The following is a 15,288-nucleotide window of genomic DNA, read 5'->3' as shown; positions in this document are numbered from 1 at the left end:
GATGCTGATGACATAGCATTTAAGAAAAAAGCAGGATACAAAAGTACATATACGTACAGTATGAGCTCAACTGTGGCTTAATTTTAAGGCTCAGTCCCTTAGACCTCTGCACAACAGGCTGGCTTCCGGTGACCTCAGCATCTCCAAGTGAGCCACAGAGGCCAGTGGCCTTGCCTGGGGGACCCCAGGGCCCGGGATGGCACACTCTCTGGATTATTTACACAGCTTGCCCCTGACCAGCTGGGCCTGGGCTCTGGGTGGGACTTGGGGGCATGTGGACATTACCAGGGTGGCAGCAGCGGTGGCAGCAGTGGTGGCAGGCACAGCAGTAGTGAGGTCGGCATCCCTCTCTCCCTCTCCCCCTCCCCCCCCTCTCTCTCCCTCTCTCTCTCTCTCTCTCTCTCTAGGAGGTGAAGGGCACAGAAGAGGAGGTAGGTGGAGAGCAAGAAGCAGATCACAGAGAGGAGGTCCTCCTTCAGCCTGCTTTGCTACAAACGGGATTGACAAGTAAAAGCAAAAGGCCCCCACTAGAAGGGAAAAAAAAGAAAAAGAGAAAGAAAAAAGACACAAGGATGGCTGCAAGGGAGAGATGTGAGGAAGAGAGGCCAATGTCCAGGCTGTGACCACCCTCATTCCAGGGTGCAGGCAAATTCCTAATAAGCTGTCATTTCCTGTCACGAAGCCCATGGTGAGCAGAGAAAATGACATTTGCCAGGACGATGCCCAGGGAGGCAACTCACCAGCTCTGCGAGTACCTGTAAGCGTGATGACACATCCCCCAGGGGACTGGAGCGAGCCACAGACGGGAAAACACACAGCAAAGGAAATGACTGACTTCTGGGGCAGCACGCTGCAGCGCTGGGCTGCAGATACTCCCAGCCTTCCTGCAACCCTCCCGGGCCCCTGGCCCCCAAAAGTCCTGGCGCCCAGAGGAAGGGGCACTGCAGATCAGGACTGGCCCCACCCTTCGTGAGCCCCACTGCTGTACACATCAATCTGGACGCTGACAGCTAGGGCAGGGAATAGAAATCAGGGGTGGGGGACAATGAACAGACACCATCGAGGTGGAAAGCAGATGAGGGGGGCCTCAGGCCTCAGGCTCAGCAGGGGGTGGACTCCGGAGCTTGCTTCACTCTGCTTCACCTTGGCCTCACCTGGCTGCCTGGCCCGGTGACAGAGGAGATAAGCTGCTGAGTGTGGGGACAGACGCTTTCCCTCACTGTGGGTGCAAAGGGCTGTCTCCAAGTCCACCCACATGTGGTCTCAGACAAGCAGCCTAGAACCACCTTACAACAGGGTGCAGAGGAAAAGGAAGAGGAGAAAAATTCCAAAGCCAGACAGACTCTTCAGGCAGGAGCTGGGTCCATCTTCCAGGCCAGGTTTTACCTGTGACCATGACAGCTGGGCAAGGCTTCCAGGGGGTCCTGAGGCTGTTACTCCAAAGCTGCCACCTCCCTCTTGTGACCTAGTGGGACTCATGGAGGCATTGCCAAGTGGATATCGAGCTATTCCCCAGTGAAGGGAATCAGGTGTTCAGGGAATACACATGGCAAGGTGAGGCATTTCTTAGGCCTCCTGTGATTTCTGTCCAAATCCCAGTTCCGCCACCCAGCCATCACGGGACCCTGAACAAGCTGCCTGCCACCAGGAGCCTTCCAACAGCAAGATGGTGGGAGGACCCACTGCCTCACCAGGGGGCTGTTAGGGCCAAAATTCAAAGTGCAACATGAAAGAGGTTCAGTCCAAAAGACCATAAAGTTTTATGACCACCAACAACCAGGGGGCTTTTAGGGCCAAAATTCAAAGTGCAACATGGAAGAGGTTCAGTCCAAAAGACCATAAAGTTTTATGACCACCAACAACCATGGGGCTAAATTAGGTTCTCTGCAGTTTTCCTGAAAAGGGAGGTCACCCCTGGTCCACCACAGGCAGGAGGCTTTGAGAAGAGGCCCGGTGGTGACCGGCCATACAGGTTCCCAAAGGTCATGACCTGGCCTGGAGGGGAAAGAAGGCTTCACTTCTGAGAGGCACACACCTTGCCAGAGAACCTGGAGCAAGGGGTCCCAAGAGCAGGTGCAAGTAAACAGGCAGGAGCCACAGGGAGCAGCTCCGTGCTCCAGGCCCTGACCGTGCGCTGGACTGCACTGGACTCAGGGAGCCACGAGGGAGTCTTGAGGGACCTGGGGCCTTGGGGCCTAGAGGCTGCAGGACTGGTAGATCTGCACACAGAGAATCATCCCTCACACCTCACTAGAAAGCACAATGTAGCCACCAGGGGACAGAAGGAAGGGAAGGCACACAGGACGGGGCTGGGAGGAGGGTGTGTAGCGTAAGCAAAGGTACAGGCAGGGGAGCAGAGGGTGTCTCGGGGGTGGTGGTGAGTCCAGCATGGCTGTGGCCTGAGTGAGTGAAGGAGGTCTGAGAGGAAGTGGCGGGCAGTAGGTCCACGTGGACTGCAGAGGGCCTCCCTCAGATGCCAAGCTCAGGCCTTTCTGGCCCTTCAGACCCTTGCTTATAGGCAGTGGGGACATACTGAAGGCTTCAGGGAGAGCATAACATGGTCAGAACTAGAAAAATCTCAGGCAGCTGACTGAGGTCAGAGGTACCAGAGGATAAACAAACAGAATCAGAGAGATGGATCCTGGGCACTGGCTCAGGGCCAAAGGGCTGCCATGGTTATTATAAACCCACCTGACTAGCTGGGCCTACATTCCCCGCCTATTGGGTAATTCTTATGATGGTTAATCCCACAAACATCCTGTATTTCCTACTGAGGGCTAGTGCTGCCAGGTGGCAACCTGCCTTTCCGTCACCTCTGGTGGTTTTATAGTTTCCTTTCCCGATTAGAGCATGAGGAAGTGTGGTGTGCACACCCACCCCAGCCGCCTGTGTCTACTATGACATCCTGATCTCCTCCACCCCACCAAGGTCCAGCACTGGACCCTGGGGAGGACAGCTGTGCCTCAGAGCAGCAACCCTGGCTCCAAGAGGCTGGAGGTCGCCCAACCCTAGTGGGATGTGCAGACACTGGCGGGCTGGGGCCAGAGGCGGGTGGCACTGAGGACCAGCAGCAACACTTCCTCTCCATCTCAGCTGGGAAGCCCCGACCTGCCCTCCAACCCACTTGTGAAATGTGAGTTGTTGTGGTGATTGGACGGGACTAAGCCAAAAGGGAGCAGTTAATAGCTTAGCATGGACAGGGTAAGGGCCATAAAAGGCCATGAAAGCTCACCCCTGTGTGTGGATCTTGAGAGACAGCCCTCCTTTGAAGAAGCTGGTGGGCTTGATTGACATGGTCCCTAAGTCCACAGTCCTCTAATCCCCTGGAGGCCACACAAATGGGAGGGAGGGGCTCGGCGCTGGTACTGAGAGGGGGTGAAGCAGGAGGTGGGGAGAGTGGTAAAGAGTTTCTCACCTTACTCCTGGGCAGAGGAAATAGGAGGAAGAAGGAGGGGCAGGGAGAAAGGACTAAGACCAGCTAATGTTTACTGAGGGTTCGTGTGCCAGGTGCTTCACAGCTCTGTGTACTGAAGACAGAGACCTTCCTCTCCACCAACGAGGAAACCAAGGTCTGAAGGACTCAAGCCCAGGGTTGCTGAACTGGGAAGTAGCAGAGCCAGAACCTAGGCAGCCTGAGCCTCACTCCCTCGCTCCCAGCCCTGGATACCCAGACCTGACAAAGACCTCGAGGGAGGGACTCAATGGCCTTGAGAAGGGAGGTGGCGCTGACGCAGTGAGAAGGCACTAGGGGACGGGGCCTGGGCTTTGAGCTGCAGCCCTACTGTTGCTTATGTGGCTTCCTACCAGTCACTTCCCCGTTCTGAGCCTCAGTTTCCTCATCTGCAAAACAGAACAGTTTTCACACTATCTGGTCTCAGGGGTCCCCACGAATCCCAGCAAAGACTAAAGGGGAAGTTAGGGGGTAGAGACGGGGACATGGCCCCCACTGCAAGTCGAATAGCACCACTGTGACCCGCTGTGGAAAGGGGGTTGAGCAGCATTTTAGTGGGGCAGAAGGGGGTTTTGTTCTTAAAATCCTGTCTGAGAACCCCTGGACCAGATGTCTCAGAGGCCCCTCCTATTTTAAGCATCCTTTCTCCCCTTAAATGGCGTGTGTGGTGGGGAGGTGAATGAAGTGTCAAGATGACACCAGTGTGTCTGAGACAGGAGGATGTTGAGAGGCCTATTTGCTCAACAGATGGTTCACAAAGCCAAAGCCAGATGCCATGAACTCCCTTTCCCTGACTACAGCAATAAAACAGATCACAGGAAGTTCCTAATCTGTAGATGCGGCAAGCTCTAAATGTTTCCCCTCCCACCTCTTTCTTTTCAAGCCTTAGGCTTCTTATCATTATTATTTTATTACAGGTTCTTTATAGGTATCACACAGGACACTCTTTACTGGAAAGGTAGGGCAGACTTCAAGTTTCTTCATGGCTCGGTTACCTGGAAGTCAGGTCATATTTTCCCAAAGAAATAATCAGGACAGAGCTGGAGCAGAAGAAATAAGATTAGCTGGGGGAAAGGGAGATAGAGAGGAAGAGACTGTCCTCAGGTGGAAAGAGAAGGACAAGATGAAGATGCAAAAAAGACACGGATTAATTGCCTCCCCCCCCCACTCCAAAAAAAGACATGGATTGGGGTGGGGGGTAGATGATGATATGACAAGACTAGAGGAAAAAAGACATAAATGCTTGAAAAACTAAAAATGAAATACTTCTGATGCTAAGTTGCATGTGGGGAAAGACAGGAGCGGGAGGCAGAGTTGGAGGGAGGCAGAGTTGGGGGGAGGGCGGTTCTCATAGGGCAAGTAAGGAGGTGCAGGGGAGGAGGTGTTAATGGAGACCTGCTTTCCCCAAAGTTTGATTCACAGAACATTCATCACTTGTGATGGTTCTCGGAAAACAGCTCTCCAGTCGGACAAGCTCAGGAGACAGTGTTGAGTCCTTCTGGCGGCTCTAATGCACACCAGTACACTGCAGCCTCCATGTGCATGTTATCCAATCCAGCATTCCTCAAATGCATTTGGCCTCAGTCCTCCATTTCGAAAACCACACTTTGGGAGAAGCCCTGTCTTAGGCAGGGTCCAGTGTTAGCCAGCACAGGGGTGCCACTGGTCCAAGCTGGCTTGCTTAACTGTTCTGCCAGCTTGGACTGGGGCAGGCAGGAGCAAATAGCTGGTATAGGACACCTGGAAGTCTGTTGTTTGAAACTTGGGGAATAGCTATTTAAATCATGTCATAGGAACTTAAGATAGTGGCTAAATGTCACTGGTCTAATATTTGCTTTGACTTCATAATTGAAGGGAAATCTCACATGCACCTAAAATACAACCTGTCTGTACGTTAGCATCCTGCCCTCCAAGTCTTCCTTAACCACAGTCACCTACATGCAAAAACTCTGCATCATCACTAACTCTCTTTTACCCTCTTTACCCAAGTACATGTTGTAATCTCATTTATAGGCCATCCAGACCACCGCTGTCTATCTTCTGCTCAGGCAGATTTGTGGGAGGCCATCAAATGCCTTGATGAACAAGATCTGCCATGGTGTCTACAGCCTATCACTCATCTACTGGTACAATAACTGTCAAGGAAGGAAAGGAGAAGCAGCTGGCATGGCTTGTTCTTAGTCCCTGCTGGCTCCTGGTGATGGTGGCTTCCTCTTCCAGGCACTCACTGCCATTGCTTTAATAGCGGGCTTCTGAATCCTGTCATGATCAACATGTGCTCATTGGCATCAGTTACGTGGTCCTTGATGACAGGGCTTTTCTTAAACACATACTTGTCGGATTGAAGTGACTTGGAATTTGCAGGGCATTTACCTATTGTCTCTTACATAATTCAAATAATCTTCTAAGATGACCCACAACTATCTGGCTATCTTGCCTGCAGATTTTCTCAGGGACCTGGTCTGTGCCTTACTTGGCCAAGGGACTCAAACAGCCTCGAGGGGGTTTGCCAGCCACCCGCTCTCCCACCTTCAGCTTCAGTCCTTGAGATTATTAGCAAATTGTTCCCTGGAAGGGTCCTGCTTACCATAAGTGGGGCTGAAAGCTTCAGGACAGGTAGGACTGGGGCCTTACGTTTCTTTATTACCTCTCTGGAGCTCTTTGCACCGGCAGTGCTCCGAAATGCTTGAGGGACAGACACACTACTCTTTCTAGCTTCCCTTCTGGTCCAAGGAAGGCCCACAAAGTCCCTCAACTTTGATGGAAGCTATCAACTGCCAACAATCTTACTACTCAAACTTACTTACTACATACAAGCAGATCCAGAGTTTATCCTGAAATGAAATGGCCATTCGGCCCTTTAAAAATGGGCAGACTCTGTCTCTTCAGATGAATTTCAGTGGAATTTGGTATGTAGCTTGTTAGATGTCTTATTCTACCCGGTGGGTTACAATCTATAGATATGCATTTAGGTATTCAGGATAAACTTGAAATACCAAAGTTATACTCTTAGAAAAATTAAAAAACTGTTTGGCATTTAGCTCATTTGCACTAAGATAAGGAGGGTGGTGGTGGTGGAGTTGAAAAATGCCAGATGTCGAAAAAAACACTTCCTTTCCTTCATTCCTCATTAGTCTCATATCTGACTGCACAAGCACACATGCACGCGCATGCACACACACACACACACACACACACACACACATCCGCTCCCTCCCTCCCTCCATCTTCCCAGACCTCACCTGGTTGATAACATAGATGCCATAGTCCAACTGCTGACGCTGTAGGATTGGGTGCAAATAATACAACCAGTACTTGAGGTGTTCCTGTCGGTTGCGGAATGGAATGATGATGGCCACCTTGTGAGGGGAGATGCAGTCCTTGGGGGCGTAGCGACCACCCAGCTTCACCTCCGGATTCTGTTTCTCCACAAGCTTCAGATCCACAGGCATGTTAAACTCAATCATCATGGGGCCGACTAGAGGGGTGGAGGGAAGGAGAAGTGGTCAGGCCACAGGACTCCGCAGGGGCCGGGCTGCTGCCACAGGAGCATCTCCTTGGGAGGCTGTGCGGCCGTGGGAAAGGCACTCACACCTGGCACCAGGCACCACGTCCAGCACGAGTGTGACCAACCATCCCAGGAAACCCTCCGGTTACCAGGCAAAGCCACACAGCTGGCCACCCTCTGCAGCACTCACCGTCCCAGGCCCCAGTCCCCTCAGACTCTGTTTCTCAACTGAAAAATGGAAATGGAGTAATTCCTACTCAGACTTCCCAACAGGCTGTCGTCAGGATCAGAGAGCATGGTTGAGAAAGCACTTTCTCAGAAATCCTGAGTTTGAAACCTAACTCTGCCACCTCCCAGCTGCGTGGCCTTGGACAAACGACTTACATCATCTCTCTGAACCCAGCCTAGTTGGGGAAAATTGTGTGTGTGTCTTCGGGAAGTCAGTGCTGAGGGAGTCAGCCTGAAATCAGAAGGCAGCAGGGAGTGGCATGACTAACCCCTGTCTCGGGAAGGGGCAGGATGCACAGATGAAACAAACTCGACAGGCAGGGGCTGGAGGAACTGAAGGGAAACAGGAGAAACGGCCGGAAAGAATATCGCAGAAGAACACTTAATATAAGTAGGGGATGAAGAAGGGAGGAAAAGTCAGGGGTGACTCCAAAGTTTCTGGCATGGAAGAACACGGCTGCAAATGAGAGAAATAAGTCAGCAGGAGAGCTCTTGGCTTAGAAGAAAAATTGACGAGATGTGGGTGGTGGATTGTGAGGTAGTGGCGCGTTAGGAGGAGAGAAGGTCAAGGTCAAGGCCCAGACACAGGCGCGGCAGTCCTCGTCTCCTACGTAGAAACAGCTGGAGCTCAGAGAGGGCCTCACTCCCCAAAGTCTGAGGGCCGCCCTCCCACAGCACATGTGGTGAGGGCATGAGAAAGATGGCTGGCCCAGGGACACACAGGAAATTAGCCACAGAGTCAGCACCTAAACCCAGGCCCCCAGTATTCCCGGTAGGCCAGGCTTTCTCAAAATGGGTTCCAGGAAACACTAATCCTAGTAGGACACTCAAAGGAAGAACATATCTCCTGGTCAAATAAGTTTGGGAACCCTGCATACTCAGTCTTGCTTCTGGAAAGTCATGGTACACACCAAAGGCCCTGAGAAGCTGTGCAGTCAAGAACCCCCCTTCACTTTATCTAACCCACTGTTTCCCAAATTTATTTGGCCACAGAACCATTTTATCAGGGAACACATTTTGGGAACCGTTACTCTAGCGTAACCAGCTTTACCTGTGAAGGCAACTGTCCATAAGAGCAAAGGAAGGAAACAACACTACAAAATAGAAGCCAAACGCTGACCACAAACTCACAGCAAGTTCACCTAAAACACACTGGTGAGGACCACCCAAGGGCCAGGGTGCAGCCCTCTGCTGTCCTGCTTGTCCATCTATTGAGGTTGAGGTTCAACAGCACCTCTTGTTCCCGGGGATCACTCACCCCCCGAAATGAGGCCACCCCCCAGAAAAGGAAGCTATGACTCCTGCTCCTCTTGCAGGTGGGCGGATGTGGACTCGCCATCTCCTCCTCCTCTCCCCTCTCCTGCATCCCCAGGACTCTGCACACCCTCCCTCTCTCTGACACTGACCCAGTTCCACCATCGCAGGACCTGCCTCCATTACTTCATTTCCTTCGAAGACACAGCTCTGATCATATATCACTTTCCTGCTAAAACCCTCCAGTGGCTCTAAGGCTGTAGCCTTGGACAAGGGAAGGTAAGCCCCTTAGCTCTTCCGTCCCAGTTCTCCCCCTGCCCCTTTCCTATAAACCATGCCTACGTCCACACTTTCCCCTTTGCCAGACATGAGCTTCCCTCTCGCCGCTAACGGCAAACCTTTGCACTGAGAGACCAGAATCTTAAAATCGAAACTCTGATCTGGCGGGTCTTTTGCTCTCCTCATTCCTGCAGAGCTACAGCCCCTGAGGCAGGAAGGGGGTCTTCAGGGTTCCAAAAGCCCTGGTCCCTCCCTGAGCATGCACCTCCCTCTCTGGAGGGACAGAGGCCTCATGGATCAGACCCTCACACGACTGTCTGTTGACCCAGCCCCCGCCTACCAGGGTACCCTCAGGTGTGCAGGTACTATGCTCCAAAACTAAGCAAGGGCTCGGCGTGGTCCAGTTTTCCCCACATCTATTACCATAATCATGTGAGGCAATCAGTGAAAATATGGATTCTCAGGGCTTTCCCCTGGAGAGTCTGACTCACTACATCTTCGGAAGGACCTACATAAATAACAAGAAGCCCAGTGATTCTTACTGAGCAAGCCGGGCAGTGGGGAGCTGGACCCTCCCCACTTCATAAGTCTTGGGGTGTTCATGGAGGTAGCCCTTCCCCACAAGGTCCAGCAGGGCTGGGTTGCTCGACCCCCCAAACCTGAACAAAGCCTTCTGCGAGGCCCTGCTGCACTTGTGAAAAATATGAAAAGAAGATCCGTCATTGGGTTTTTCCCACTTCAAGGGGCCCCACAACATCTGCACCCCACTCCAGCCCGCCCCACCTTTGGTTCTGAAGATGCTGCTAAACATAACTCCATTTTCAGGAACCCAAGAGGCATCTGGACTGTGACCCTACCAACTTTCTCACACCTTCCGAAACCAACCCAGAAAACAGGAATTCATACTTGGGCTGCCCAGCCTCCCCGGAGCAGACACCTGCAGGCCGGACAGCGTCTTTGTTGTGCCCCTTTAGCGGTTCCAGAAACGTGGTCCTGACGTAGAGTTTCCTGGTCAGAAGAAAACCTGCTTGGGCCCTAGTTCAGCTCGACCAGTGACTTGCTGGATGATCCTTGGGTGAGTACCATCCACTTACAGGACACTGGTTTCCCGTTTGCAAATTTCAAGGACTGGAACTCAGATGAACTCTTATTTGACTCCCCACCACCCGCCCAACCTCCACCTATGGCCAAACCTGCTTCTGCTCCAGAGTTCCTTCAGCAACTGATGACATTGTCCACCTAATTATGGGAGCTGAGAACCTGGGTGTTCCATCTGCTATTCCCCCTCCCCTTCCTCCAACCCCAGCACACACACACACACACACACACACACACACACACACACACACACACACACACACACAGGAGGTGGCAACAGCATGAGACAGTCCATCCTTGGGAGCCTACTCAAGCATCAAGCCAGAGTCTTTTCTGAAGTGTTGGTTTAATATAAACTCTTCCGTCAGTGTGCCAAGGCCACTTTCAATTAGTTTCCATCCACACTTTCTGGGCACCTATTGTGTGCCAGGTTATGTGCCAGGTGGGGGAGGTGGGAGGTGATGGGAGGGGCAGGACAATTCCTGACTTCAAGGAGCTGCCTGCTGAGCATGTTGCAAGACCTACATGAAAGCTGCCCTGGTTCAAGGTTGTCTGAGGGACTTGCTGCCCCACGGGCTCCAGGCAAAGCTTGATCACCAAACAGCCTCTTCTCCTCCCCCGCTCCCCTCTGGGCCCCTCTCACAAGCCCGCCCCCCACACATCTAGAGCACCCTGACCCCACCCTACCCTCCCTGCCCAACCTGGCAATTCTTTCCCCACCTTCTCTCCTTGAGGCCGCCGCTGCTCTGAGAACGCTGCAGCTCACACCCCTGAGGTAGGTCAGCGCTCAGCAGCTCTGGCGGTTCCAGACCTGGAACTGAGTGCCCTCCTGGGTCCAGTGCCAGCCGGGAGGCCTCCCTGTATGCCCTGCACACCTCCTGCCACGCGGCAGACCTGGCTCTGTCCTAATGAAAGAGTCCAGGGAGCTCAGACTCCGGGAGGGCAGGGATCAGCTCTGCCCAGAACCACTCAGACCTGCCAGCAGGTCTCAGAGCCACAGCCGGGGCCTCGGGAAGGAAGCAGAGGGCCGAGGCTTCATGACAACCCTCAGGCAGAGCCAAGGCTCCCTTCTGTGCGGCGCATGGCGTGTGCTACCACAGGCCCTCGGCCCCGCTGGGCCGGCTTGTGTGTTTTCTTGGCTCTGGGAGCAGGGAGGCAGGGTTACGTAAGCAGATGAGCAGATGTGAGCCTGTCCTTGGCTCCCCCCCCCCGCTAAAGCCCCGCCACGTGGGCCTCTCTGCTGGGAGTCTAGGTCACGGCCTTGCGTGTAAGTCGCTCAATAACTTCAATGTGTGAGCTCAACTCCGATACATTCCACTGCTCGCTTGCCGGCACGGCAAACCCAAACACACACATGCCCCTCCATCAAAAGCCCTGCGAATCTAGAGCCGACCCAGCACAGACTCCCGGCCTTGCCTTTGTGCTGGCTGAACTACTCTCTCATTCCTCTAGCCTCAGCAGAACAGGCTGGAACATCTAGTCACTGCTTCCCAAGTCACCGGCCAGTGGTTCAAGACAGTCCTTAGCCTGATGAGGGGTGTGACAATGTCTCACCAGCCAGAGACAAAACGGCCAAAGTGGTGCTTTCATTAAGATCAATGTAATCAATGTATCAGAAACCCATTCTTCCAAGATGAAGTGCTTCTTACTTTTCAAATGTTAAAATCCCCTTTCTTTATGAACTGATCACAGTGGATTTTGATGCTGGATTGATCTTTTAATTTAATTTCTTAAAAACCCTTACTTGGCAGTGGTGGTTCAGACCTCCAAGTCTTAAAATTTTCCTGGGCAATGAAATTCACATATTTGGGAACTATAAGAACAATGACATTTTACATTACAGAGCTTCAGTGATCATGAAGAGGGTATGGTTCCCAAGTGGACAAGTGTATAAAATGTAAATGATCAATTAAACACAGAGAAGACATAGAACGTGCTGATTCTTGCATATGATCAGAAAAAGTAACTGTGGTAAAAAATGAAACCATCTTAAACTCTTAAGGCAAAAAATCGTGTCTTTGTAGCTAACCATTTAGTAAATAAGGCAAATAAATTACATTTTTAAATTTTCAAAGAAAAAAAAATAGTGCCCAGAGCACTGTGGATCAACAAGTTGAGATGTTGGAATCTCTTCCTTGGCCAAGCCTCAGACGTGACAGTACGGCATGGCCCCTCTTCAAACCATCCCTCCCACTGCCCAGCCCTCACCCCACTACAGTGTTATTCCTCAGGCTTACGTAGGTGAGCCATTTTGTTCTGTGTTCTAAAGGCCAGACATGCACTGGAAGCCAAGCCAGGCACTACCAGATCCCCAGGCATGGGAATGACAGCTGTCTACAGTGGTCCCACCCACACAGGATGCCCCTGTGACCTCTCAGACTAGAAATGAGAAGCACCATCCACTGCACAGGGCTCATCCCAAATCTTCTCTCCAGTCCTTCAGGGAAGAGAAGCTCTCTAGAGTTCTCCAAGAACTTTGTTGTCACCCATCCAACAGCTGCCTGGCCTCAGTTCAAACATCACCTCCCCAAGGAAGCCTCCTCAGACCACCCAGGGTTGGTTCTCACTCTCCCTCCATCTCCTTTAAATACCCAGAGCACTGCATGCACTCAGCCATGCCCCTGGTCAGCACACACCACATGCCAGCTGGTGCCAGGCATGCAGCAGTGGGGCTGAGTTAAGAAGAGGTCTTTGCCCTTGGTGGGGAGGGAGACAAGCAGCGCAAACAACCATGGTGAGGGTGACAGTGCTGAGAACAGCTGAAATGGTACAAAGGAAGGGGAATCAACTCCAGGGCCAGGGAACAGAGTTGAGGAAAGCTTTGCAGAGAAGCAATTGACTCCATTGGGCCCTTAGCTTCTCTCTGGAAGAAGAGTTATGAGTGTCCACTTGGCTGCCATGGACACAGAGTATGCCAACAAACCTTTGCTGAGTGGATGGTGCACGGCTACTCTCCCTCCCTCCCTGCCACCCATGCCAGCAACCAAGAGGGTTTTGATAAACCTCGAGAAAACTTGATGGAAGAGCAAGAGAGCCGCCTGATGGGACTGCTCAAGGCTCACGTTAAGCATTTCTCAATGGGTTTTAAAATCTAACACACAAAGCCTTCAAAAGTACTGGAAATGATTTATTTCTTAAACCAGATGTTCAGGGTATTTTTCTTTATACCTTACAGTCTATCTTTAAAATTGAACAATAAATATTTAAAAATACAACCCAAGGACAAGAATTAAGACCCCCTCCTTCGTCCTTCTTCCAATAATGAGGTGTCTTCCAAAATAAAGACTTCAAAACATACAACTCCGTGATCAGAAAACAGGAATAATCTACTCCAAAGGCTGACTTGATATGTCTCAGGCACACTGCAGCAGAACACAATTTCAACACTCACTGTTCTTTCTGCCAACTCACCATCCAAGCCACTATTAGACCCTTGGGGGAGGAAACACTTTTTCAACAGGAAGCAGAGCACATCTGTGATCTCAGAACCCTGCATTTGAGGGCATAGAGAAAAACAAAGTATTTGCTCAAAAAATAAAGGTGCCTGCCAGAGGAGGTCTGGAGAGCAGAGCCCAGGTGGCCAAGGGGAAGCTGGACCAATCCGGCACAGTGGGGCCGGTAGCTCGTCTGTTCATCTCTGGGCTCAGGAGCGGCCCGGCCACGTGCCTTGAACTGCCACACTTTGCAGGTCTTCCAAAATAGGACCTGAAAGCAGCCTGGCCGGGAGTGAACTTCGGTGGAACTGCCTTTTCTTGGGCTCTGCTCTCTCTCTCATTAAACTCCCACCCAGGCTTCAAAGGCCAAGCACTCTCATTTGCTTTATTGCATTTGCTTTCAAGATCCTATTGAGGTTTCCATCTACTGCAGAGATTCTCAAACTGCAGAGTGCACAAAGAATCATCCAGGGAAGCGTGTGAAACTGCAGATTCCTGGATTCTACTCCCCAGAGCTTCTGATTTGGCAAGTCTGGGGCTGGGGCCCAGGACTCTGCCTTTTTACAAGTGCTCTGGGTAACTTTAATGCAGGTCCCTAGACTATATTTTAAGAAACTCTGGCTTACAGGCTCACTTGTTAACCACCACCTCTCTCCCACCCCCAGGAAGACCTTTAGGAGTGAGGCACAAAGAAGAACAACTTACACGCAGGAACTACTATGTATCGCTGCTCTCTGACAATGTTTCATTTTTGGCTTTTGCAAAGGTACAGATGTAATAGCTGTGCTGGGCTACAATGTCTGAGTACATTTTAACTCTTTCCCAAGCTTAACTTTTTAAGCTACATTTTCTCTTTCTCTTGTTTTAATTTATTTATATCGATCCTTTTTATGATGTGTATTCCTATAAGTTCCCTCAAAAACCTCTGTGAAGTAGATAAGGAAACAATCCTTCAAACTTCAAACTCAACTTCAAAGACTTCCCCAAGTCCCTCCGGCCAATCAGCCCATGCTCCAGATGCCCACCAACATCCTTTACGAACCAACATTACAACCTTTACAAGCCCACATCCAAGCCCCCTGGGGGAAGGGTACCAGTCTATCTACCTGCTTCCTCCATCAGATCCTCATCCGCATGAGGGCAGGGGTTGTGGTTGTGTCCCATTCCTTTCTGTACCTGGGACGGTTTCTGGCAGAACAGGCTGCACAAATGTGTGGTGACCCCACAGCACTTGTTCAACTACGTGTTAAGAAGCTGAGCTAACAGAGTAGGGAGCCATCTTGCCTATTTGATGCTTGCGAATCTAGGCTGTTGTCCTAACTACACAACTACAACCAAGGCAACCAAGGGCAAAAGCACTCTCCTTTTTGGCCTCTAAAGAGGTATAGCACCTGATCTGTGATCTACAGGCACATCCCGGCCCTCAGTTTTAAATGAGTTTCCTCCAGGTTCTAAGCCTATCCTTTGACACTTTATGGTGGTGGACAGTCTAACCTCCTAATGAAAATGTTGCTATTTCCTCATCTAAACCTCACACTGTCATGTCAATGGGCGCTTCACCAAATACCACTTGTTCCTTGAGAGAAATAACCCCAAAGCTCAGTCATAAGATCACCAGAAAAGCCTTGAGTGGTCACTCACTCCAGGATCCTGTTACCAAGGGTACCAAGGCGTAAATCTAAGGGAGCAAAGTCAAGGTCAGATTCCATCACCTTGAAGGGGCAGGATCCACCTCGAACCAGACCCGTGGATAATCCTGGCAGACCAGGGCTGGAGGAACCTTGGGAATAATATTTCAGCCCCAGGGTTAAACATGAGGGAAAGTGAAAGCCAGAGACTAACAGATTTCCTCAAGGACACTCTGGACTTTGCAAAAAAGCTGTCCTTATCTTCTCCTTATTAATCTTTTACGGTTCTGATGTTCATGGATGCATCTACAGTGGACAGCAGATCACAGCTCACGTGACCCTCTGCTGTCCCTCTGCTGTGCCCATAGGGAGTCTGTCTCAGAATCCTCCTCAGCCTAGGGTTCTAGC

General features: G+C 51.3%; 1 protein-coding gene across 2 annotated transcripts in view; it reads right to left on the bottom strand.

Moving 5' to 3' along the window:
• Window positions 1-15,288, bottom strand: part of B4GALT1 (beta-1,4-galactosyltransferase 1) — a 49,058-nt gene that overhangs the window by 14,681 nt on the left and 19,089 nt on the right. For both annotated transcript variants that reach the window (XM_064490134.1, XM_010975822.3), the window contains exon 2: window positions 6,694-6,929. In XM_064490134.1, coding sequence (XP_064346204.1) covers window positions 6,694-6,929 — 236 coding nt within the window. The remainder of the gene's footprint in view (window positions 1-6,693; window positions 6,930-15,288) is intronic.

This window comes from Camelus dromedarius, chromosome 10 (assembly GCF_036321535.1).
Source record: "Camelus dromedarius isolate mCamDro1 chromosome 10, mCamDro1.pat, whole genome shotgun sequence".
Taxonomy (NCBI): domain Eukaryota; kingdom Metazoa; phylum Chordata; class Mammalia; order Artiodactyla; family Camelidae; genus Camelus; species Camelus dromedarius.
The sequence above is the reverse complement of the archived record's forward strand: the minus strand, read 5'-3'. Positions and strand labels throughout refer to the sequence as shown.